Source organism: Odocoileus virginianus, chromosome 33 (assembly GCF_023699985.2).
Source record: "Odocoileus virginianus isolate 20LAN1187 ecotype Illinois chromosome 33, Ovbor_1.2, whole genome shotgun sequence".
Classification (NCBI taxonomy): domain Eukaryota; kingdom Metazoa; phylum Chordata; class Mammalia; order Artiodactyla; family Cervidae; genus Odocoileus; species Odocoileus virginianus.
Genome location: NC_069706.1, coordinates 8,929,744 through 8,955,577, shown reverse-complemented (window position 1 = coordinate 8,955,577; position 25,834 = coordinate 8,929,744). Strand labels below are relative to the sequence as shown.

The window sequence follows — 25,834 nt, the reverse complement described above, 5'->3', positions numbered from 1 at the left end:
ATAGGATCCTGCAAAGGAGGAGTCGAATCACAGGCCCATGACTGAAACCCTGCATTACTTTGCATCTGGGGTTCTGCAGTAGAAGTCTTGGAGTGATGAGAAGTTTAGAAAGAACTGAAGAAATGGCGGACATAAACGGAGCCACAGAGAAAGCAGGGAAAAGACAATTAGGAATGCTCAGGAAAAGAAGAGTTTTTAAGAAAAAAGTGCATGGTACACTAGCTGGCTCTGCAGTGTATGACATTTACATGGTCATAGCATAAATGAGAATTACTGATGTATGAAAAGACTGGCTTTCCAAGTGGTGCTAGTGGTAAAGAACCCACCTGCCAATGCAGGAGACATAAGAAACGCGGGTTCGATCCCTGAGTCGGGAGGGCATGGAAACCCACTCCAGTATGCTTGCCTGGAAAATCCCTATGGAGAGAAGAGCCTGGAGGGCTACAGTCCATGGGGTAGCAAAGAGTTGGACACAACTAAGCAACTTAGCCCGCTCGCACAAGACTGTATCGGGATGGTGAAATAGGAAGGTGGAGGGTGATGATGATGAAAAAACTCAGGAAGTCTGTAATGTTTGTAATAGATGAATCAGGAAAGAGAAGTGTATGAATATTGTTTGGACATATGGAACTACTGGGAAAAGAAACAGCTGAAAAGGTTGGAAGTGATTGCTTCCGGGGATCAGGACTGGGGTAAGGGCAGAAACTGTGGTTTTCATTATATGCCTTTGATTCTGTTATCTTTTTTCCTCCCTCTTAATTATCACATATGTGATATTTTAAAAAGAGAAGTTCAGCAAATCGTGGGACTTTGATTTCTAGACAGGAACTTGAGAAACTCAACTAGTACAATCTCCCAACTGTACGTTTACCTTTACATTCAGACAGGCTCAGAGGGTAAAGCGTCTGCCTGCAATGCAGGAGACTCAGGTTCAGTCCCCAGGTCGGGAAGATCCCTGGGTTGGAAGGATCCCCTGGAGAAGGAAATGGCAACCCACTCTGGTACTCTTGCCTGGAAAATCTCATGGACAGAGAAGCCTGGTAGGCTACAGTCCATGGGGTTGCAAAGAGTCAGACACGACTGAGCAACTTCACTTTCACTTTCAGACAGGTATATGCCCTGACCCAGGTAGCCCCTCAGACTGTCCTGCTCAATGCCTGAAGAAATCACAAAAGGAGAAATAACATCTTTTGGACCGTTTGGTGAAATTTGTGCTTGGAGACGGCAGAGGCTTTGGGGAAATAGTTGTTGACCATTGAGAGACTGCTGGGCGCCTTCTGAGGGGTCTCCCACTGAAGTCAGAAGGGCAGTTGCTGTTGGGGCCAGGACACTCCCTGCTTCTCCTGCCTCTGCCTTGCCGTGGGATCTTGGCGTGTTACAGCCCTTTCTGGCCTCAGTTCCTGCCTCTGGACCCAGGGCTTTGAGTTTTCCCGGGGCTATTATATAGTTCTACCACTTCTAGAAATGAGAGCAGATAGCTTTCTGTGTGCCGAGCACAACAGGGAACAGAGGGGCAATGGATAACACTTGAGTGAACAAATAAGATACTTTAGGACAGTGAAGATCCTCCGAAGAAAATTGTATAAATCTTAATTATGTTGAATTGGTTCGTAATGCTTTTCAGGTCCATGATATTCTTTGACTTCTCTGTACATTCATTCAATTAATTTCTGAGAATTCAATATTGAAACTCCAACTAAAAATCTGAATGTATCTACTTAGAACAAAGAAATATATAGTGGAACTATATGTAACTTTGTTCTGTATTTTCCAGGTCTCCTATAAATGTGTTATCATATTTTCATAATTTAAAAAATAATAAAAGGAAAGAAAATAAGCCAGGGGGATGGGATGGATACCCAGGGGATAGATACTGGAGGGACGTGGCTACTGGGTGATCAGGATCCAGGATCCTGGGGAGAGGATGCTTAGCTTGAGACCTGGACATTGTGAGAGAGAGCCAGCTGAGGGTGGAGGGGACATGGTGCTCCTGGGAGCCCTGCTCCAAGGAACTGAGACCAGGCCCGCTGGCAGAGTGCTGAAGCCCATGGGGACAAGGGGAGGCAAGAGGGATCAGCATTCAATATGATGTTTTTGGAAAGGAAAATAAATTCCTGTGAATGGCAAAGATAAATTTGGTGACACCCTGGGTTTGGTGGGCCAGCCTTCATCCAACATCTAGCCTACGGAGCTGTCTGTTCTTCAGTATCTCCAGAGAGGGCCCATGAGACACAGGGCAGGAATGAAACATGGGAGGGGGAGACCACCGCTGGGGAGAGCCGTGGATATGGCAGAGGCTGGTCTGTATAGGCCAGAATTATACTTCCAGGGGAATTGAGGGATGCTATTAACTCAAAACAAAACAAAACACATGATGTCAAGGCTTGTCCACCCACAGAACAGTTGGTCCTGTACTTTATACTCCTTGAAGACCCTCTGAAGATCAAGGCTGGCACAGTGTGCAGTACTGCTTGCAATAAATTAAATTTGAATTGAGTTGAAAATTAAAAGTAAAATAAATGTACTTTCCTTTGACTTAACATCCCTACTTCTAAGATCTGACCCTCAGAAACATTAACGCAAGCATGCCAAGAAATAATTACAAGGATATTCACGGCAGTGTAGTCTGGAGTAGCAAAAAGTCTGGAAATGCCCTAAATAGCCACCACTGGGGAACTAGTGGAGTAGATGTTGGCATTGCCGCCCAACAGAATCCCAGGCAACCATTGCAAGAATGAGGTGGACTCACATGCGGGGGAAAAAATTATCTTTAGGGATATTATCAAGTGAGGAAAAACTAGGTTGGAGAATGGGTTCTCAGTTCCACAACCCTGCGCCCCCCCCCCCCCCCCCCCCCCCCGCCCCGAGCCCTGGACCCCCAAGCCAAGGGAAACTGGGGCTCTGGGGAACAGACATACCCACTCATTAACTAGGGAGGAGGTGTGGGGAAGGACAAAGAAAAAGCCTTGTGAGGCAACCTGTCAGTAGCTGAGCTCCACCAATCCAGAAAGTGGACACTGATGCACTCTCCAATCAGAATCAAAGGAGTGAGTGGGGGCGGGACCTGAGGCCAAGAGTGTTGCCCTGCTGCAGCTCCCTCCACATTGGAAACCAGAGGAGTGGGGAATAAGTGTTCCCACCTAACACATATTTCTGGAAGGATACACAGGAAACTGGGAGAGTGTGTCCCTAAAGGAAAGGAATTGGAAGATTGAGTCAGGGCTAGTGGTGAAGGGGGACTTATTTTGGTATAGAGATGCAAGAGCGGAGGGTCGCTTTTTAGTCCCTCTTCAAGGTTCATGGGTTTTCTCTAGGTATGAATAATTGCCTCCAAAGGGTCTAGTGAGGTTACCAAGCCATGCCTTAGGTCTGGAAGTTTTGTCATTGATTTACCCCGTTTTGTTTTTCACTGGGGATCTGAATTCCAGACACCATCACAGGGGAGAACTAAGTAAGCGACATTTACTTATCTTCTCCCTAATTTTCCTGGACTCTTAACAATTCAAGCCAATCAGTAGCCACCTTTGTATGCCCCTAGACTTTTCTCTTACACTGGTCTGAAGACCTTACTTAACCTCTCATAAAAACTTGCTCTTCTCTGTAGGAGCTTATTTCTAATGTCTGGGATTACAACTGAAATCACTCCCAGGTGTTAAAGCAGTGCTTCTCAGACACTAGGCATTTGAGAACCATCTCCAGGATTTTTGCTAACATTGAAGACCGCCTGCCTTTTTATTTAAATAATATTTCCCTTTAAAATTTTTTTATTAATTTTGTGTTGGGATATAGCTGATTGACAATGCTGTGATAGTTTTAGGTGAACAACAAAGAGACTCAGCCATAGATATACATATATCCATTCTCCCCCATAATTTTTGTTAAATGATTCAGTAAAACTTCAATAAAGTTGTTTTAAAAGGTGACTTTCTATCACAACTATAAATGCTATTATAAAAAGAAAGAATGTTAAAAATAAGCATAATAAAATCTAAAAACATTGTTAAATGCTAGCTATGCACTGTGGCCAGTCCAAAGGTCTGCTTTTTCTTTGTGTTTAAAGGAAAATTGCTAAGTGTTAGAGATAGGCTTCCCTCTGGTAGCTTAGTTAGTAAAGAATCTGCCTGCAGTGCAGGAGACCCAGGTTTGATCCCTGGGTTGGGAAGATTCCCTGAGAAGGAAATGGCGAACCACTCCAGTATTCTTGCCTGGAGAATTCCATGGACAGAGGAGCCTGGTGGGCTGCAGTCCATGGGATTACAAGAGTCGGACTGACTTAGTGACTGAACCACTACCACAGAGACAGGCCAGCACCGTCTTTTTCCTTGATGGACTTGGAAGGATTAGAATGGGGACTTTCTTACTATGTGATTCACTGTTATGTAATGCCATGTCAATGCACCATCCAAAGTCATGCCCTATAACATTTGAATTCCACCCTTTAGGAAAGAGTTCAAGTCTTTCTTTCCTGTTCCAGAAAGGTTTAGTTATGTGTCTTTATGTATTTATGCCATCTGAACTGAACAACATGTAAAGCTATTATCACCCTGGAATTACTGGCACTGCTTGTGATGCTGAAATTTTGGCCTTCCAGCTGATATTGAAGGAACGTGGCATTCAGTGTGGTAATGCCCTGTTTTTTGTGAGGACCAGAAATACATCTATTTGAAGGCAGCATAGGATGGCAGCTAAGAATGACGCAGGCCTGAACAAAGGGGAATTTGTCCTTTTTGAAAGAATTGGAAAATCTGTGAGCTGGTGCATTGGGTTCTTCCAAGTGATGATGCATACACAGAATGGCGGCTGGAAACTCGGCTCCTGGCTCATTGCTCATGAGTCCTGGGTCTCAGAGAGCGGCCCCTGTGTGAGCTCACGAGCCTTTGTCAGTCTCATGAGGGAACCATGTGTCCCATGATTGAGAGTCAGCAGAGAAAGGGTGGAGGGTGTTGTGCAGTGCAGCTCTCTAAGTGGGAGAGTTAGTGTCAGAAAAAGGCTATTTTATTCTTTTTAAAAATTGTTATTGAAGTATAATTAATTTACAATGTGTTAATTTCTGTTATCTGGCAAAGTGATTCAGTTATATATATGTATGTGTGTATATATATATATACACATACTTTATTTCATCTTCTTTTCCATCATGGTATATTACAGGATACTGGATATAGTTCACTGTGCTATACAGTAGGACCTTGTTGTTTATCCATTCTATATACAATAGTTTACATCTGCCAATCCTGAACTCCCAATCTTGCCCTCCCCACCCCATGGCAACCACAAGGCTGTTCTCTATGTCCATGAGTCTGTTTCTTTTTCATAGATCTGTTCATTTGCACTGTATTTAAGTTTCCACATGTAAGTGATAGCATATGGTATTTGTCCAAAAAAGCCTATTTTAAGTGATTCTACTTCAGAAATACCAGTGGATGCTCAAACTATTGGGGTGACATTTTAATGAGAGATTGGATCTTAAGGTCGACCCAAAATATCTCCCTACACGTGCTACAACAGGGATGAACCTAGAAAATACTACCAAATGAAAGAAGCCAGACACAAAAGGACAAATCTTGTGTCATTTCATTTTTTATGAAATATCCAGAATCAGCAAATCCATAGACAGAAAGCAGATTAATGGTTGCTGGGGGCTGAGTGGAGGGAGGAATGTGGAGTGTCTCCTTCATGGATACAAGGTTTCCTTTCAAGGAGAGGAAGTGTTCTGGAACTAGACAGTGGTGATGGATGTACAACCTTGTGGATGTACTAAATGTCATTAGTAGTACATTTTAAAATGATGTGCATTTTATCACAGTTTAAAAAATACCTCCCCAGAAGTTACTTTTTAATTACAAAGGAAAAGTGCACAATGGAGAAATCTGGTGACCCTGAACCCCTTAATCAAAGTTAGCATCACCAATAATGGACAGCCTAACATCCTATGCCTCCTGGTGGAACACACCAAGGTCACAAGAGTCCGTAATATTCTTGCCAAAAGAACACACCCTGAATCTAATCATTAGGAAGCATTTAAAAATAGAGACTTTCATGTACTGATGAACCTACTTGCAGGGAAGTAATGGAGACACAGATGTAAAGAACAGGCTTATGGACATGGGCGGTGGGTGCAGGGGAAGGAGTGGGTGGCGTATGGATAAAGTAACACGGAAACATGTATGTTACCCTATGTAAAGTAGATAGCCAATGGGAATTTGCTCTGTGACTCAGGAAACTCAAACCGGGGCTCTCTAACAACCTAGAGGGGTGGGATGGGGAGAGAGGTGGTAGGGAGGTTCTAGAGGGAGGGGACATGGGTATCAGTTCATTCAGTTCAGTTGCTCAGTCGTATCCGACTCTTTGCGACCCCGTGGACTGCAGCACGCCAGGATTTCCTGTCCATCACCAACTCCCGGAGCTTACTCAAACTCACGTCCATTGAGTTGGTGATGCCATCCAATCATCTCATCCTCTGTCATCCCCTTCTCCTCCCGCCTTCAATCTTTCCCAGCATCAGAGTCTTTTCCAATGAGTCATTTCTTCCCATCAGGTGGCCGAAGTATTGGAGTTTCAGTTTCAGCATCAGTCCTTCCAATGAATATTCAGGACTGATTTCCTTTAGGATGGATTGGTTGGATCTCCTTGCAGTCCAAGGGACTCTCAAGAGTCTTCTCCAACACCACAGGTCAAAAGCATCAGTTCTTCGGTGCTCAGCTTTCTTTATAGTCCAACTCTCACACCCATACATGACTACTGGAAAAACCATAGCTTTGACTAGATGGACCTTTGTCGGCAGAGTAATGTCTCTGCTTTTTAATATGCTGTCTAGTTTGGTCATAGTTTTTCTTCCAAGGAGTAAGCATCTTTTCATTTCATGGCTGCAGTCACCATCTGCAGTGATTTTGGAGCCCTAGAAAATCAAGCCTGTCACTATTTCCATGGATTCCCCATCTATTTGCCATGAAATGCTATGACTGATTGATGTTGATGTTTAGCAGAAACTAGCATAATATTTTAGAGCAATTATCCTTCAGTTAAAAATAAATAAATTTAATTATAGTAAATAAATATGCTGCAAGGATATATTATACAGCACAGGGAATACAGCCAGTATTTTGTAATAACTTTAAATGGACTATAATCTCTAAAAATATCATATCACTGTGTTGCATACTTGAAACTCAAATAATATTGTGAATCAACTGTACTTCAATTTTAAAAGGAAATATATTTAAATTCTTGTTTAAGTTTCAATGTATTCTATGCCTCTAGAAAAAAAGAAAAAAGACTTTCTACAAAATAAATGGTCAGTACTCTACTTAATCAGTGCTAGGAAGGCCAAGAAAGGCTGCTACTGCTGCTGCTGCTAAGTCGCATCAGTCGTGTCTGACTCTGTGCGACCCCATAGACGGCAGCCCACCAGGCTCCTCTGTCCCTGAAATTCTCCAGGCAAGAACACTGGAGTGGGTTGCCATTTCCTTCTCCAGTGCATGAAAGTGAAAAGTGAAAGTGAAGTCTCTCAGTCCAACTCTTCAGAACCCCATGGACTGTAGCCTACCAGGCTCCTCCGTCCATGGGATTTTCCAGGCAAGAGTACTGGAGTGGATTGCTATTGCCTTCTCCCAAGAAAGTCTGAGGAACCATAAAGAGATAAGACCAAAAAATGCAACGAATTATCTTGGATTTGCCCTGGACCAAAAAAATAGCTAAGGCCATTACTGAGATTATTGGAGAAATTTGAATATGGACTGTAGATGAGATAAAAGTACTGTATAATGTAAAGTTGGGGGGATTATCATGCTGTGTTATGTACAGCGATGGCCTTGTTTTCTCAGAGAGGCACCCTGAAATATTTAGACATAAAGTATGTCATAGACAGAGTGAGTGAGTGAGAGGCGCCCAGTCGTGTCCAACACTTGGTGATCCCATGGACTGTAGCCTGCCAGGCTCCTCTGCCCATGGGATTCCCAGACAAGAATACTGGAGTGGGTTGTCATTTCCTTCTCCAGGGGATCCTCCCAATGTAGGGATCGAACACAGGCCACAGATCTCCTTCATTGCAGGCAGATTCTTTACCATCTGAGCCACCAGGGAAGCCTACTATTAAGAGACGTTTCTAAGTATAAAGACAGGTCCACTTAAAAAGTATCAGCAGATACATGCTTGACTTTATCTTATAATCTATAGACAGTACATTAGAGTATGTGATGAAGCCGTACATCTTTTCCAAAGTAATACCCAAGATAGAAGTAGCAATAAATTTATAAATGACAGTCATCAATCAGATGAAATAATTTAGATGAAACTTATCTCTCTCAAAGAGATGGCATAGGCAACCTACTCTCAAATGGTTCAGAACACAATGTGTGTTTGGGGGGATGGGGTATTTGGAGGGAGAGAAAGAGAGGGTTAAAAAAATAAAATCAACCCACTGAAAAATGGTGCTATAATATCATAAAATAGTGAAAACAAGGTCTGATTTGGACTGTGTTTTTCAAAGTGAAACTAAAAATTAATTTTATGTTCTACAAAATTTTAGTAATGATAACTGGTCACAAATGATTGGAGTGAAAGAAGAATGAATCATGTATTGATCTGGAGGGTTGGTAGCATTCACTCGTTCACCTGGATTAGTTGATGTGACATTTTTACTTGACATTTTCGTTTTGTTTGACCAACATGATGGTCTGTTTTTTTACAAATATTCAAAGACTTCATCAGTTTTCCCAAGTGTTACTTTTTGTCCTTTGATATTCAAAGCATTCTTTTGAATACTTAATTTCTTTGCTTTCTTATTTGGATCTTTTCGATACAAAGATGTGTGCCCAGGAACGGGCTTGCTGGATCACCTGGCAACTCTAGGTTTTTAAGGAACCTCCATACTGTTTCCCATAGTGACTGCACCAACTTCCTTTGGCATTAATTTTATAAATAGGTCTTTAGGAAATATTTCCCTAGTTGATCACTTTTGCTTTGTTATGCAGCAAGGCAGCAGGGACTGTGATAATGCATACTCATACAGTGAGCTTACTCTGGTGCTGTGAAGTCCCCACGGCATTGCTTGGTGGGTGGGGGATCTGAAACAGTATTTTAGCACACTCATAGAGGCTCCTTCCTGCCCTGGTGCCCGCAATGTGCTGCTTTGAAGACTGCAGTGCTCTTCTGAATTAGCGATTGTAATTGATCCTCACTCTGCCTCCTCCACGAGGAATATCTGGCCTCTGGATGCAAAAGAGAGCAGCTCCTCATGCCAGACTTTGTCCAGTGAAGTCTCCAGGCAAAGGAAAGATGGGAAGCGCTGTTTAAGCTTTTCTAAAATCACATGAAAGTTTAATTTTTCACTTTCCTAGTGCTTTATCACTGACAAATTTGAATTTCCTTCACCCTGTTTAGCACATCTCCTCTGGGCTTTAAACGCTGCTCTGAGCCCCACGGTGCCCCCTGAAAATGTTGGTGCTTCTGGCCTTCATCATCATCTTCCACATCACGTCCACAGCCTTGCTCTTCGTCGCCACCATTGACAATGTAAGTTCCCTTTCCTTCTGACCTTCCCAGAACCCCTGGATCCTTGAGTCAATAGAAGCAGGGTTGAGAACTCCCACAAGGTGATTATAATTTGGGTTTATCCTGCCTACCAAGGGTTTCCCTGGTGGCTCAGCTGGTAAAGAATCAGCCTGCAATATGGGACACGTGGGTTCAATCCCTGGGTTGGGAAGATCCCCCGGAGAAGGGAAAGGCTACCCACTCCAGTATTCTGGCCTGGAGAATTCCATGGACTATAAAAGTCAGCCACAACTGAGCGACTTTTCACTTTGCACCCTACCAAGGCACACCTATCTCCTCAGCCCCAGGCCTGAGGACTCTTGACTGAAGTGTGGGAGTTTGAAGCATCCCATATATAAGTCTGGATGGGCAGGGACGTTGGTCCACTCACCCCTGAGTCCCCCTCAGATGCCTTAGCTGTAGGAAGCCCTTTGTAGATGTGGCTTAAATTCAGCTCTCCTCAGGTCATTTTCTCAACTTTAGCACTGTTGTCATTTTGGGACACCAAGAAGATCAAACCAGTCAATCCTAAATGAAATCAACTCTGAATATTCATTGGAAGGGCTGATGCTGAAGCTGAAACCTCAACACTTTGTCCACCTGATGCAAAGAGCCGACTCAGTGGAAAAGACCCTGTTGCTGGAAAGATTGAAGGCAAAAGAAGAAGGGGAAGGTAGAGGACGAAATGGTTAGACAACATCACCAACCCAATGGACATGATTTTGAGCAAGCTCCAGGAGACAGCGAAGGGCAGGAGAGCCTGGCGTGCTGCAGTCCAAGGGGTTGAGAAGAGTCGGACATGACTTAGTGACTGAACAATTTTCTTTGTTGTGGGTGCTTTGCACATCATAGGGTGTTTAGCAGCATCTCTGGTCTCCAGCAGCACTCCTGCTCCTAGTTGTGACACCCCAAAATATCTTCAGACATTGCCAAATGTCCCCTGGGAGGCAGAGTCACCCTTGCTTGAGGACCATTGCCCTAGATCCCTCAGGTGACCCATCCCAGGTAACCTTTGCCCCTCTTGCCTCTGACAGCTCCTTAACCAACAGGATTCTTGTTGCAAGCCCACCTGACCATGCCCTTCCCGGCAGAGTGGAACACTCCCCACTCTGACTATGTACCCATGAAAGATTTAATTTTTTTCTTTGAGTATCCATATGGCAGGGGTGCATTTGATAAATAACAGATTGGCACAGATTAACATCCCCCCTGGCAGAAAAATGAAGTTTTTAACCAGATGTTCCCTTTGGCCCACATCCTGATCCAAAGGCCTGGCTTCAGTCCTGACGGCTTCAGACTGTGGACACATTTAGAGTCAGAAACTCTGCTCAGGAAGCCAGAAAGGGCACTATACAAGTGGCCTCCAGGTCAGTCTGCATATAATCATATAATTGACTCCTGTCAATTCATCATCAAAATAATAATAGCAACATGGACCAGGATAAGACCTGTCACTTAGAGGCTGCATACTCTGGAGCTCCTACGCTCAGCCCTTTGATCATCTCATGTGATTGTCACCTCAAGTCTACGAGATTCGTCCTCTCCCGGCACTATTTTATGATGAGGGACCTGGGCCTTAGGGCAGTTAAGGCGCCTGCTGGAATTTTTAGGTCAGGAAATGGCGGAGCTGGGATTTGAAGCATTCCAGAGACCTCTGGTTCTAGATGCCCTAAGGGAGATGAATGATTGGGTTTGGGTTGGGGCTCCTGGGGTTCTCAGAAGAGCTGTCATGAGTGGCCAGGGCAGGGACCACCTTGTTGAAGCCTTGGGAACCTACCATTATCCAAAAGGCCCACTCTATGTGAACCGAATGGTTTTGAACATGCTTTTATTTATTTATTTTTCATTTATTTTTATTAGTTGGAGGCTAATTACTTTACAGTATTGTAGTGGTTTTTGTCATACATTGACATGAATCAGCCATGGAGTTACATGTATTCTCCATCCCGATCCCCCCTCCCACCTCCCTCTCCACCCGATCCCTCTGGGTCTTCCCAGTGCACCAGGCCCGAGCACTTGTCTCATGCATCCAGGGTGATCTGTTTAACCCTAGATAATATACATGTTTCGATGCTGTTCTCTCGAAACATCCCACCCTTGCCTTCTCCCATAGAGTCCAAAATTCTGTTCTGTACATCTGTGTCTCCTTTTCTGTTTTGCATATAGGGTTATCATTACCATCTTTCTAAATTCCATATATATGCGTTAGTATACTGTATTGGTCTTTATCTTTCTGGCTTACTTCACTCTATATAATGGGCTCCAGTTTCATCCATCTCATTAGAACTGATTCAAATGAATTCTTTTTAATGGCTGAGTAATATTCCATGGTGTATATGTATCACAGCTTCCTTATCCATTCGTCTGCTGATGGGCATCTAGGTTGCTTCCATGTCCTGGCAATTATAAACAGTGCTGCGATGAACATTGGGGTGCACGTGTCTCTTTCAGATCTGATTTCCTCAGTGTGTGTGCCCAGAAGTGGGATTGCTGGGTCATATGGCAGTTCTAATTCCAGTATTTTAAAGAAATCTCCACACTATTCTCCATAGCGGCTGTACTAGTTTGCATTCCCACCAACAGTTGAACATGCTTTTAGAATCTTTTTCTGTTTCTTGTATCTAGCCCTTGGGATCCTGAAAAGGTCCCAGACAGAGTGAAAGGGATACATGGACGTTAGGGGCAGAAAAGCCATCAGCCACAGCACCAGCTTATCCTATGGGTGTTTCTGTTACCATGGGCCTTACTGAGAAGACACAGGTGGGCATTTTTACCAGTCGATGAGTCACTCGATCTTTATTATGTGTTAGAAATTACACTTGGCAGTGTCAGAGGGGCCCGTAGTGAGAGCTCACTACGTGAGCTGGGTGATTGGCCTGGGTGATTGGTGGTGGGTTGGGGAGATTCCAGTCTTCGGGTGTATGGAAAGCAGAAGGAAGGTCATGCATGTGTGCTAAGTTGCTTCGGTCGTGTCTGACTCTGTGACCCCGTGGATTGTAGCCCGCCAGGCTCCTCTGTCCATGGGGATTCTCCAGGCAAGAATACCAGAGTGGGTTGCCATGCCCTCCTCCAGGGGATCTTCCCGACCCAGGGATCGAACCCACATCCCTTATGTCTCCTGCATTGGCAGGTCGATCCTTTACCACTAGTACCACCTGGGAAGCCCAGAAGACAGGTTATCTGGGCGCAAAGGGGAACAGGAACACAGAGAGACACAGAAGCACTCGGACCGAAGTCAGGAGAATCTTGTTTGATCATTTCATTCATAACAGGCTTCCCCCCGAGATATTATCCTTTCTGTCCTCCCCTCCAGCTTACCCCCTGCAGTTCCGGGGGAATTCACCACCATCTGCTCTTATCATCACCAGCTGAGCCTCGCCTCCTCACCCAAGTCCTGGGAGAGTCCCTGTCAGCACCCCAGCAGCATGGGCATCACCTGGGAGCCTGTTAGAAACAGACATTCCCACCCCAAACCTCTTTTTCTCTTAATTTTTAAATTTAATTTAGTTTTAACAATTTTTTAACATTTATTTTTTTGGCCACGTGCATGCATGTTCAGTCACTTCAGTCGTGTCTGACTCTTTGCAACCCCACAGACTGTAGCCTGCCAGGTCCCTCTGTCCATGGGACTTCCCAGGCAAGAATACTAGAGTGGATAAACATTTCCTTCTCCAGGGGATCTTCCTGACTCAGGGATCGAACCTGTGTTTCCTGCATTGTTTACCTGGATTCTTTACCACTGAGACACCAGGGAAGCCCTAGAGGCCTTTGTTTTCATAATGAACAAACACCCTTTCCCTGTGTTTTCCTGTCGTGTTCCAGGCCTGGTGGGTAGGAGAGGAGTTTTTTGCAGACATCTGGAGAGTGTGTGTCAACAACACGAACTGTACGGAACTCAGTGACTCTGTTCAAGGTGAGTGTGAAGCTGATGGGAGAGCATTGAGTGAAAAAAGACCCCTCGGGAGAAGGGCTTCCCTGTGGTCTGACCCCTCACCCCTCCTTCGGTCTCAGCCTGTGCAGAGGGGCCTGGCTGCTGCCCAGGGCAGGGGGAGCAGGGTCAGCATAAGCTGAGGACGGGAAGCAGGGGGAGCCAGAGCCTAGAGAGCACCAACCTCAGTACACTGGGCCCCACCGAGCAGAGCTTCCCTCCCTCACCCCTTCTCAGCTCCAGCCCTCATCTAGAATCTTCTCCCTACTCCTCTAAATAGCTCAGAGACATCTGTGTCACTTCCCCGCATCTCCGCAGCCTGATGGGCAGAAACTCAAGAGCTGGCTCCTTTAAGAGCTGTGTGACCTTCCCTGGGGCAGGTAACCTGAGCGCTGCTCAGACTCTCAGTAACAGCGGCTGTCAATGCAGGTGACAGCAGCAACTGTGCTGCGCTGCCTCGGAACACGAGCTACAGTAGAAAGATAGTGAAGTGAAAGCTGCTCGGTCGTGTCCAGCCCTTTGCAACTCATGGACTGCAGCCCACCAGGCTCCTCTGTCCATGGGATTCTCCAGGCAAGGATACTGGAGCAGGTAGCCATTCCCATCTCCAGCGGATCTTCCTAGCCCAGGGATCAAACCTGGGTTTCCTGCCTTGCATGCGGATTCTTTACCAACTGAGCCATTCTGGAGGCCTCAGAAAAATAAAGGGTTTTGTAATATAGAAAATCGCATCTAAAAACATGTCAAGCCTTCTCCTTCACCGTGGAGTGAATGGTTCAGTTTTCTGTTGCAGAACTGATAAAAGAGATGCTTTGGCTGATAAAACACTGGACAGCCAGTTAAATTTGATATCTCAGATAAACAATGAAAAATTTAGTATAATTTAGTACCAAATATTACATGGGACACACACTAAAATTGTCCTAATATTCAGACTTAACGAGCATCCTGCTTTTATGTTTATTTTTTTCCTAGAATCCCATTTAAGGACAAAGGGACCTTGCTCACTGGGGTGTAAAGTCTTAGCATTCCATCATCAACAATGGCGATATTCATAATAAAAGCAAAACTACCAAAAGGAGGCATCATTTACTGAAGGCTTACTGGGAGGTGCTGGGCTAAGTCCTTCACATAAGTGGTCTCCTGGCCCTGTTTCAAGATGGGGAAACTGAGGCACACAGCAGAAACCCACGGTCACAACGTCAGGAGTGAGTGATGGAGTTAGGATTCCAGTCTAGACATGACCAGCTTAGAAGCCTGCCTTCTAAGCCACATGACGCCATCCACACTGCCTCCCCTCTGGGTCTGCTTCTCTGCCATTCTAAGCCATGACCCTGGAAACAGCCACTTTTCCCTGTTGGAGCCTCATCGTTGCCAGGGTGTGTGGTCAGCTGGCGACACTGGCGGTGCTCTGAAGCAACGTTTCCAAGCTTCTGTCATTTGTGTACCACTTCCCCATGTGCAGTTATTACCTTTTATTTTTTTAATTAAGAAATATTTTTTTGACCACGCAGCATAGCTTGTGGGATCTTAGTTCCCCAAGCAGGGATCAAACCCAGGCCACCTGCAGTGGAAATGCAGAGTCCTAACTGCTGGACCACCAGGGAATTCCCTTATTTTTCTTTAGAATAACAGGTTGTCAAACCACCAGCCAGATTCAGTTCAATAAGCTAAGAGTGGTTTTTTATATTTTTAGTACATTGTTAAAAACCAAAACAAGAAAAAATCCAAATAAAACAAGACAATGAACAAGGGACTATATAGCCACAAAACCTGAAATATTTACTGTCTAGCTTTTAGAGAAAAAGCATCCTGACACCTGCTTTAAAACAGTTCATTTTTTTCTACATGTGCATGCATGCTTAGTTGTGTCTGACTCTTTGCAACCCCAAGGACTATAGCCCACCAGGCTCCTCTGTCTATGGGATTCTCCAAGCAAGAATACTGGAGTGGGTTGCCATTTTTTTCCCTCCAGGGCATCTTCCCGATGCAGGAATCAAACCCACATCTCCTGCATTGACAGGTTCTTTACCACTGAGCCACCGGGAAGCCCAAAGAGTGGATTAAGTACTTAAAAATCATGCTTCCCTTCAGTCAGTTTCCAGCAAAACTGAAGAAAAAAAAAAGATCTGTCCTTAAGTTTTCCTTTGCCGCTTTGGGCACTGTGCCCCTCACCAGCTGCATCCTGGTGGTAACAGCCAGCCCTTATACAGGACTCCCTTTCTGCCAGCACTGCCTGGAATCCTTGGTATCCCTGCTGGCTCAGTGGTAAAGAACCCACCTGCCAATGCAGGAGATGTGGGTTTGATCCCTGGATCAGGAAGATCCCCTGGAGAAAAAAACAGTGGCAATCCACTCCAGTATTCTTGCTTGGAGAATCCCATGGACAGAGGGCTACAGTCAGTGGGGTTGCAAAGAGTCAGACACAACTGAACATACACGAGCATGCACTCACTACCTGGAATCCTCACATAGCTGCAAGCATTCCACCTTCCCCTGTTGATGAAGGGAGCTCTTACTCTCCGCATGTTACAGGTGAGGAAACTGAGACCCACACAGGTGACTCCAGTGCATTCCAGTGACCTCTTCACAGCCTCAGCTGTGTCTTTCCTACATGCAGTGCCCTCCACCCGAGACCAACTCCTTTGTCCCCTAAAACTTCCCGGTGCCAAGCCCCAAACTTTCATGCCCTGCTCACTAAGGCTAATCTGAAAAGACCCTCACTTTTCCTTTTCCTGAATAACAATCACAAGGCTCACACTCATATTTAGAGGGTATTTTGTATCGACAGGGCACTTTCAGAAGGTCCCTCAGCCCCATGAGCCCCATATGTCTAAGAATTTCTTTGGAGGTCTTCATAAGGTGCAGGACCCCCAAACCCCACCCAACCCATCCCATCCCAACCTCTTGATCCAGAATCTTTCAGGATCTGAGAGTTTGTACTTAAAAAAAAACCGACATTGAGCCAGGCGTCTGGGGGCAATACCCAGACCAGGAGGACTGCAGAGTGGGTGGTTCTCACACCATCTTCCAGATAAGGACATTGGGGCTCATCTGGTGAATTGCACAAGTGGACACAGTGGGTCTCGGGATGACTCACTGGCTGCACGTGTGCTCATCCTGTGCCAGTGGAATCCTCATGACCTCTTGGCTCCCACCATCCCTGCTCTGGAGCTGTCGCCGTGCTCCCCAGGGGCCCAGGTGGTCTGTGGTCCTTAGTCGCGTACTCTTGCCCCTCCCCACAGACTTCTCCACGGTGCAGGCGGTCCAGGCCACCATGATCCTGTCCACCATCCTCTCCTGCATCGCCTTTCTGATCTTCGTGCTCCAACTCTTCCGACTTAAGCAGGGCGAGAGGTTTGTTTTAACCTCCATCATCCAGCTCATGGCTTGTAAGTGAAATGACGGGCTTCCCAGAGTAAACACTCCCTTCCCAGCCAACCATGAGTATTCTGGTGGGAGGAGCGTGGCAGGTGAGGAATTGGAAAGGAGGGCTCAGCAGCTGGGATTTTTGTGCACTTCAGAGTTTGGATTTAGTTAGAGGGTCAGGAAAGGCATCCTAAAAATGTGAAGCCTGAGCTAGGATCTGTAGGGTAAGTAGGAGGTGCTGTCTTGGTAGAGAGGAGAGAGGCATACCTCTCTCCCCAAGGAAAATCTGGGTACTTAGCCTCATTGTACCACTAATATCTGTGAACGCTGATGGTTCAGTAGGGATGTTTTCAGCTGTGATTAAGAGAGAAATCCAATTAGCAGTGACTTCAGACACAAAAACTTTACGTTTTTAATATCACAAATAGCTTGAAGGTGGAAGGTGCCGGAGTTGGTTTGGCAGCTCAGCAGCAGCACCAGGAACCCTCCATTCTTTCCATCCTTCCATGCCGTCATCTTCAGAGTGTCAGTGATGGCTTCCTCATGGCCCCAAAAGGGCTGCTGTAGCTCTTGACATTCATCCTGACCTAAGAGTTTCTAAAGCAGTAAGCAAGGGAAAATACAGCATCAAAAAATGCTTTCTCCTCTCTCATCTCCCTCTTTTCAGGGTGTAATAACTTTTACTGTAGAATTTTCTGTGGCCAGAACTGGAACATATAAAACCATAAACTATATCAAGTAAACAGGACAGGATGAGTAGTTGCAATAGAGACCGTATGTGTCCCTGCAAAGCACACTACTTCCTGCCTGGCTGACCCATGGCCTGGAGCAGTTATGAGCCCCTGGGTTGGGTAGCTGGCTGTCTAAACAACACCGGATTCAGCCAGCAAGAATGGGCAGCTGAATGGCTAGAGGGCAATCAATATTCTGCCACAAAATGCTAGTTGTAATCTTTCCAAGAGACTAAAATAAATGCCTACTAATAATAAAACCTGAAATTTGTCTTCAGCTCTGACCACAGTCCCCTCGGGTCCCCGGTGCACGCTGTGGTCTGTGATTTATTTGGGCCCTGGCTTTCTTCCAACAGGCCTGTGTGTCATGATCGCAGCTTCCATTTACACAGATCGGCGCAAAGATATTCACGAGAACAACAGAGAACTGTATGCCCAGACGTCGGGCGGCAGCTTCGGCTACTCCTTCATCCTGGCCTGGGTGGCCTTTGCGTTCACCTTCATCAGCGGCCTCATGTATCTGATACTGAGGAAGCGCAAGTAGGGCCCAGGAGCTGGGTGGCTTTCGCCGCGGTTCAGAATCCACGTTCAGATAACCGTTTTGTATATAATCAGTTTTTTTGTGTGTGTGGTTTTTCTAGCAAACACATTGTTTCCTTTAAAAGCCAAAGGAGGAGTTTTTACATTCTTGAGATCAGAGACTAGACTATGAAGGCTGGAATTCAGACCTCCCGCCCATCCGAAAGCCTCAACATGACAAAGCCAAAAATCTTGCAATGCTCAAATCCAAAAGTGTTCAGCAGGATCTTTCCTAACCACGGGGATGTAATGGGATGGACAAGAGGCCGAGAAAGCCAGGTCTTGGGGGCATCTTCCCCTAGGTTTGGGCTACACTGAGCCCCCCTCCGTCACCTCAGCTTCTCTGTACTGAATCTGTGTGTTTAGTGGTGGAAGGTGGGGAGTGGGGTCCGGGTAGGGGAGAAAACCTCCTTGGATGCCTAGCCAAGTTCCACATGAGAGACGGGTATAAACCCCCCGGTGTTCTGTCTACATCCAGACCAGAGCCCCAATCCTCCTGTCATGGACTAGCTTCAGAAAGTGCCACCCACATTTGCTGACAGTGTACCTGCTTGCCTTCAGGAAGGTGAGCTTTAATCTGGGGGTCTGATTTAGGCACACACGTGATCCCCTGGGCACCTTGTAAAATGCAGGCTCTCTGGGTCCCTCCCTAGACCTACAGAATCAGAGTTTTCGGGGATGGGGCCTGGGAACCTGCATTTGTAACAAGCTCCTTGGTGATGCTCAGGTGCCTTAAAATTGAGGACCGTGGCGGTCCCAGGGCCAGGTGAGCAGAACCGCCTCATACATGTTAAAGATCTCATCGCGTGGAGATGGGGAGGTGGGTCTAGACTGCACTGAAAGCCCAAACCTTGGCCTCCAGCACTGGCTCATCCTTCACTGCCCCTTCCACAGCTGCTCACATCTGGACCACCCAAAGTCCAGTCCCAGGGCTTGCATCCTGACAGCCAAACACCCCAGAGTGGGGTGCGGGGAGGATACAGCTTCCTCCCTACCCTAACTCAGAAGGCCTCTCCCTTCTCCTCCTGCTCTGCCTTCTCAGGCTGCCTGACCTCTATGACGCCTCACTTCTGGAGTCATAGAGGACTGTTCGCCATTCATTCATCCGTCCACATAAGTGATGGAGTGTTTGTGCCAGGCACAGGGGAAACCATGTCCAGACAGCCTGTCTCCTCGTGGGGCTCATTGTCTAACGGAGGAGACAGATTAAAAACCGATTAGGGAAACGAATTACAAACAGCGGTGAAGGTTGCCGAGAACACAACCAAGGATTCAGAAGAGAGGTCCATGTGATGGGCGGGGCCCGCACTGAGCCTGCCTGGGTTTAAAAGCTCCGGGAGGATTTAGATCAGCCTGAATATCGCTCCACTCAGCCGAGGCAGGTGGCGCGGACGGAGCCGCGCAGGCTGCCTGGCACCCGGAGAACGCTTCCTTCCCTGGAGGGGCCCAGGGTCCTGACCGAGGATGAAGCCCCGGGAGGTCCCTAGATTGCCGTGGTTCTCACACTTCAGTGGGTGCACATGCCTCTCGTGGGACGCTGCCTGCCAGGGTCCCGGTAAGTGCAGCCGGGGACTCCGAGGCTGCACGGAGGAGTAGGGCTCTGGGAGGATCCTCAGCGCTGGGAGGTGGGGGGCAGCACGGGGACCCCAGGACGTGACTATGGGAGAAGCCCTTTGCCCCTCACTCCCTGTTCCCTCCCGTGTTGAGAGCCTGCTGCTGGGAGGTGTGCCTGGGACCCGTCTGCGCATGTCAGCATTGGTGCCGTGTAAATGACCTCCTGCTAAATGAAGCGTCAGCCCACTTCCTGTGGAGCTGGGGAAATGTCTGGTTTAAGTCATCCAGGGTCTCCATGGATACCTCTTTCATGCAGGATCAGGTTTTCTCTCCATCTACCCGTTCACTGCATTCAGTTTCAGCAGAATACTAAATGCTGTGTTCCAAGCACTGTGCAAGGCTCTGAAAACATAGGCCTATCCAGACATCCTGCCTGAGACAGGGCTCCCCTCCCTGCAGAGAGGCCACTAGCACAGTGCAGCGGGGCATGGGGCCGGATGATCACTTCCTGCCTCTGGAAAACTCTCATTAGCCCTGTTTGGGGTAGGAGTGCAGGTTACACTGTTGGGCTTGGCGGGACGCTACACACACCTTGTGGAGGAAGGTAGGTGTAAGTGCCCCCAAGATTTCTGCTCGGGTGTCTTGTCTGTAACTCCCTGATAGCCACAGTGGAAACAAGCAGAACCCCTTAGAATCAGAATTCAGAAAGCTTCATCCCCAAGCAATGAATGGATTTCCTTTTCCAAAAGGCTCTAGGAGTGGGATCTGAAATGACTCATGGATTTCCCTGGCTGGTCTCTCCACTATTCCGGTATAGCATTCAGCGCCCACATCCATCTGTGATGCCAAGGTTTTGTGAAGCAACAGAGCATCCTTTCCCCCCACGATGTGATGTGCCCTGGGGAGGTGGAAAAGCAGTGATGGCATGAGCAAGACACTACCCAACCTTCTTACCCATCGGTAGGTTCGGCCCTTGGTGCTCATGATCAGTTACTCAAGGACAACAACAGAGACAATGAGCTAAGACATCCAAGAGGCAAATATTAGGACCAAATGTATTACTGATGGCAACTTCATTTGAGGGAACTGTAGTTTGCATATTTTAGGACATTTTTATAAAGTACTGTAATTCATTGAGGGGCTATGAATGAAGACAGACTAACTCATTTTTGTTACTCGCATTAAAATTACTTTGGGTCTCTGTTCAAATAAGTTTGGAGAATGCTTCGTTTGTTGCTCTGCGTGAATGTATATACTCATACCTGAATATAGGAAAATTGGAGACATTTCCCCCCCACCCAGCCCCACGTTTTCTGCAATGGGTTGTGTGCCTCTGCGCATCCCTAATCCACAGGATGAAGCCCTAGGATGCTCTGTATTCACTGGTGATGAAGAAACCTAACCCCCCAGGCCTGTATGTAAGCACACTAAATGCAGTAGCTTGAATAGATGCTGTAGCCTCATTTAAAATCTGTCTGGATGGGAATTACTAAACTCGCTAATTTGAAAGATTACTTACAATACAGCAAGTTGGACAGTTTTGTATATTGGCGGGGTGGGGGAGTGCAGTGGTGATGGGGAGACGCTAGGGAAAGGTGTAGAGGTTAAGTTGGAATCTTGATTTGGGGACAAATGTGACTTTAAGAGTAGTTAGATACTTTCTACTTAATGTGCCTTTAAAGTAGTCCATTTTCTATGTTTTGTATAATCTGAAATTGTACATTGAAAAATAAAGTTTAAAACCAGATTACCCAGAGCAGTAGACTCCAGTGTTCCCAACGCTGCCAACATCTAGAGGAAGAAGCTGCCATGTTGAGTGGCAGGGTCCTAATGGGTGGCTTGTACAGACAGCTGGGAGGGGCTGAAAGTTGGTCATAGGAGGATTTCTCAGTCTATCTGCTGCTTTCATGGGCCAGCTTTCTGGATGAGTGACCGACAGTGACAGAGGAGCCTGCCCACACCTCAAAGGGCCCCACGCTTGGTTAATGATCGGCTAGCACCATCTTAAAATTCTTAATGATATTTGGACAAACAACCCCACGTTTTCCTTTTACGATGGTCTCCACAAGTTATGTAGCCAGTCCTGTTCTTCAGTTTGTATTTAAAAGACTTCTGCTTTAAAGGGTTGAGTGATGATGAAAAGAAGACTATCATAAAGGCACACTCTTCCCCTCCCCCCAAAAAAAAGAAAGAAAAATTAAAGCAGAGCTTTCACTTTTCCCTAAGGAATGCCAAAAGTAGTCCAAAGTTATTCATTCATGAAGTGAACCATACCCCTTGCCAGGAGGTACACACCCTGAAGTCACAACCACTCCAGGGTCACTTGGTGATGTGTTGATATCCATTAGGCCCAGTGTGGCTCCTTAGAGCCCAGCAACCTGTGACTTAGAGTTGTCGTGGGCTCCCAAAGGCACCCAGTGTGGAATAGGGAGAAAGGAACAGGAGGTCTACAATAAATGATCCGGTTTGGAAAATGGATGAGCAGGATAAGCATCAGTGCCCAGTGGTCCATGCATGGTTTCCCTGCCGGTTACCAGTTCCAAGAACTCCCTTCCATGGTGGGAGTAAGACCAGCAGTTTGTCAGTGCAGGATTTGTTTGGTTCTGCTCAGCGTGATGATCTCTCTGGTCCACAGTCCTCCAAAGCCATATCTCAGGTGGGCTTGGGGAGGAGGCCCTTTCCTCCTTCTTGTGGGTACAAAGGGTCTCAGTGGTACCTGGGGGTTGAAGGCTCTCAGTTCCTCTGACCACGGAAGGCTAAGCCAGTCAGAGCTCTCATGTGGATTGTTTTAAACAACAAACATTTATTATCACACACATGTTGACAGTCAGGGATCCAGTAGCAGCATAGTAGGGTGGTTTTGCTTTATGGTCTTAATGAATGAGATGGACTTCATCTTTGGACCTGAGAATTCCCACCTCTCAGTCTTATGCTTCAGTCTCTTCAAGCCTTCAGTCCAAGATGTGTCCCCAGGCTGATCCTTTGATGAAGAATGCTGCAGGGTCTGACATATCTTCCTATCACCCCATATATCTTCTGCCCAGCTTTTTGCCTCCACACCACGAACCCTTAGTCTAGACCAGGGCTTAGCAAACTACTGGCTTGTTGACCAAAGCCCTGCCTTTTTGTGGTCCTCAAATGTGGAATGCCTTTTCATTCTTAAAGAGTTATTTGGGGCTTCCCTGGTGGTCCTAGTGGTTAAGAATTGACCTGCCAATGCAGGGGACATGGGTTCAATCCCTGGTCCGGGAAGATTTCACATGCTGCGGGCCAGCTAAGCCTGTGTGCCACAACTAAGTCAAGCCTGTGCGCTCTAGAACCCGTGCTCCATAGCAAGAGAAGCCGCTGCAACAAGAAGCCCATGCATTGCAGCGAGAGTAGCCCCTGCTCACCGCAGCTAGAGAAAGCCCACGTGCAGCAATGAAGACCCAGAGCAGTCAAAATTAAATAAATAAATAATTTTTCAAAAAGAGTTATTTTAAAAATGCAAAAAAAGAGAATGTATGTGACCTGTAACACCTAAAATATTTATTATCTGGCCCTTGACAAATAAAGTTTACCAGCCTCTGTTTCCGAATCTGACTTGCTTATCCCTGTAAGTCTCCCAATCACTGGATTCTCCACCAATTTAGATTGCTGGTCTCAGGCAGAAAGAATCTCAGTAAAGCCATATTTCCTTCCATTTTTGTCATTAAATGAACCATCTTTGGCCCAAGATTGACTTTTTGTCACAGGAGTGTCCTGATGTGTTTCTACAAGTTTTTCTGATGCTCACAACATTCACGGGTACATGGTTTGTGTGAAATAGGTGACAGTTTAAATCAGGGTTAAACCATGGTCCATGGGCCAAATCCAGGCAACCGCTTGATTTTCTAAACACAGTATTATTGGCACATAGCCACGCCCACTAATTTGCATACCGTTCCAGGCTGCTGTCAAAGGCAGACTTGAGCAACTGCAGAAGAGACCATATGGACCTAAGTGTGAAACCCTAACTAGCTGGCCCTTTACAGAAAGCTTCCAAACCCTGGTGTAAACAAATGTTTTGCAACAGCAATGCCTGGGCCACTGCCTCCCAGCCTGGAAAGCGGGCCCCAGCTGCCCTCTGCTCCACCACCGTGTCTGTGGCTTGTAGCACCCACGTTCTGTTTCAGTCAGGAGACTGAGTTGCAAGCAACGGTGACTTTGGCTGGCTTAACAGAAAAGAAGGGACTTCCCTGGTGGTTCAGTGGTTAAGGGTCCATGCTTCCAACGCAGAGGGGGATGGGTTCTCTCCCTGGTTGGGTAACTAAGATCCCACATGCTGCACGTGTGGCCAAAATATAAATAGAAAAAAAAATGTTAAATCAGAAATCTATTCAAAGGAAGTCAGGTAGACACCCCCAACTCCCCACACTGCATCGGATGGTCCCACAGAACAAAGTTTTCTTAGGAAACCATGGCTGTCACCACAACATGATGCTGCTCGCACCAAGAACTTGATCTTATGGAAAGCATCTGTGCTACCCTGACTGCTTTAGATGCAGAGCCAGGCGCAGTGCATCTGATTGGTGAAGACTGGGTCACGTGACCATGGCCTTGCTGCAAGGGAGGCTGGGAAATGCTTATCAAGCATCTCCAGTCTCTACAGTGGGAGGTAAGTTCTGCAGCCCACAAAGACCCAGAAAGAAGGAAATGCCTCCAACAAAAGAGGGAAATTCAGACACTGGGCAGACAGGCTAGTGCCTGCTAAACCCCATTAGAAGCTCAGTTCCTTATTGTCCCACAGCTAAGCTAGTGTTTACCAAACGTTATCGATCCATATGCCATCTGCATGCTCTTTGCTCATAGGTATATACATCCTGCACTATCACTGACTGGACATTTTTTTCCCCTTAAATCAACTCTCTTTTATATAAATGCATTTATTCAGGAGAAAAACTAAATTTATAATTTATTTCAAATTCATAAAGTTGTAGACCAACATCAGTTGTCATTAATGACCCAGTTAGAAATGAGATGGGCTTCCCAGTTGGCACTAGTGGTAAAGAATCCATCTGCCAATGCAGGAGATGCAAGAAATATGGGTTTGATTCCTGGGTCGGGAAGATCCTCTGGAGTAGGAAATGGCACCCCCACTCCAGTATTCTTGCCTGGAAAATTCCATGGACAGAGGAGCCTGCTACACAGTCCACGGGGCTCCTAAGGGTTGGACACAACTGAGCAATAAAAATTAGATACAATTAAGAATGCTATTAAATGCATATTTCAAATGGTTGTTAGTAGGAGGTTTTGAGTCTGAGGACTACTCTTTCTCTTTTTCTTAAAGAATATATATTTTTAATACTTATTTACTTGGCTGTGCCAGGTCATAGTTGCAGCATGTAGGATCTAGTTCCCTGACCAGGGATCAAACCTGGGCCCCCTGCACTGGGAGTGTGGAGTCTTAGCCACTGGACCACCAGGGAAGTCCCCTTGCTCTTAACTAAGAAAGGAGATTAGAGACTTCCCTGGTGGTCCAGGGGCTGAGACTCTGTGCTGCTAATGCAGAGGGGCCAGGTTTGATTCCTGGTCAGGGATCTAGATCTCATGCCACAACTTGGAGTTCACATACTGCAACTAAAGATTGAAGGTCCTGCGTGCCACAAGTGAGACTGAGTGAAGCTAAGTATCTAAGTGAATCTAAGGAGGTTAGTATCAGAAGTGTAGCTGTTAAAAATGATCAGGACCATACCTACTTGATCTACTCAGTAAGTGAACAGAAAAGGATAACTTCCTCTTTCGTGATGTGACTTCAGGTACCAGGTGAATCTGTTGGCTACCACTGGACTATTTGCCTCGTAGTTTACTTTCAAACCTGTCATAGTTTCCTGGTGCTGCTTTAAGAGATCACCACAACCTGAGTGGCCTTAAAACAACATAAATTTATTATCTCACATTACTGCAGGTCAGAAATCTCAAATTAGTTTCATTGGGTGTTGGCAGGGCTGGTGCCTTCTAGAAGCTCCAGGGGAAGAATCCATTTCTTTCCTTTGGGAGTGTGTGTCTAAATCTACCTGCATTCCTTGGTACATGGCCCCTCCCTCCATCTTCAAAGCATCTTCTCTTCTCTCTGACCTCCTAGGACCCTGTGATCACACTGGGCTCGCCCTGATAATCCAGG

The 25,834-nt window shown here is 46.3% G+C and overlaps 1 protein-coding gene across 1 annotated transcript in view; it reads left to right on the top strand.

Moving 5' to 3' along the window:
- The window catches only part of EMP2 (epithelial membrane protein 2), a 44,338-nt gene extending 22,899 nt beyond the window's left edge, over positions 1 to 21,439 (top strand). Inside the window, exons 2-5 of the mRNA XM_020894787.2 lie at positions 9,382 to 9,513; positions 13,354 to 13,444; positions 16,705 to 16,851; positions 17,916 to 21,439. Of these exons, the coding sequence (XP_020750446.1) occupies positions 9,436 to 9,513; positions 13,354 to 13,444; positions 16,705 to 16,851; positions 17,916 to 18,103 (504 nt within the window). The 5' untranslated portion in view covers positions 9,382 to 9,435 and the 3' untranslated portion in view covers positions 18,104 to 21,439. The remainder of the gene's footprint in view (positions 1 to 9,381; positions 9,514 to 13,353; positions 13,445 to 16,704; positions 16,852 to 17,915) is intronic.
- The last annotated feature ends 4,395 nt before the right edge of the window (positions 21,440 to 25,834 follow it).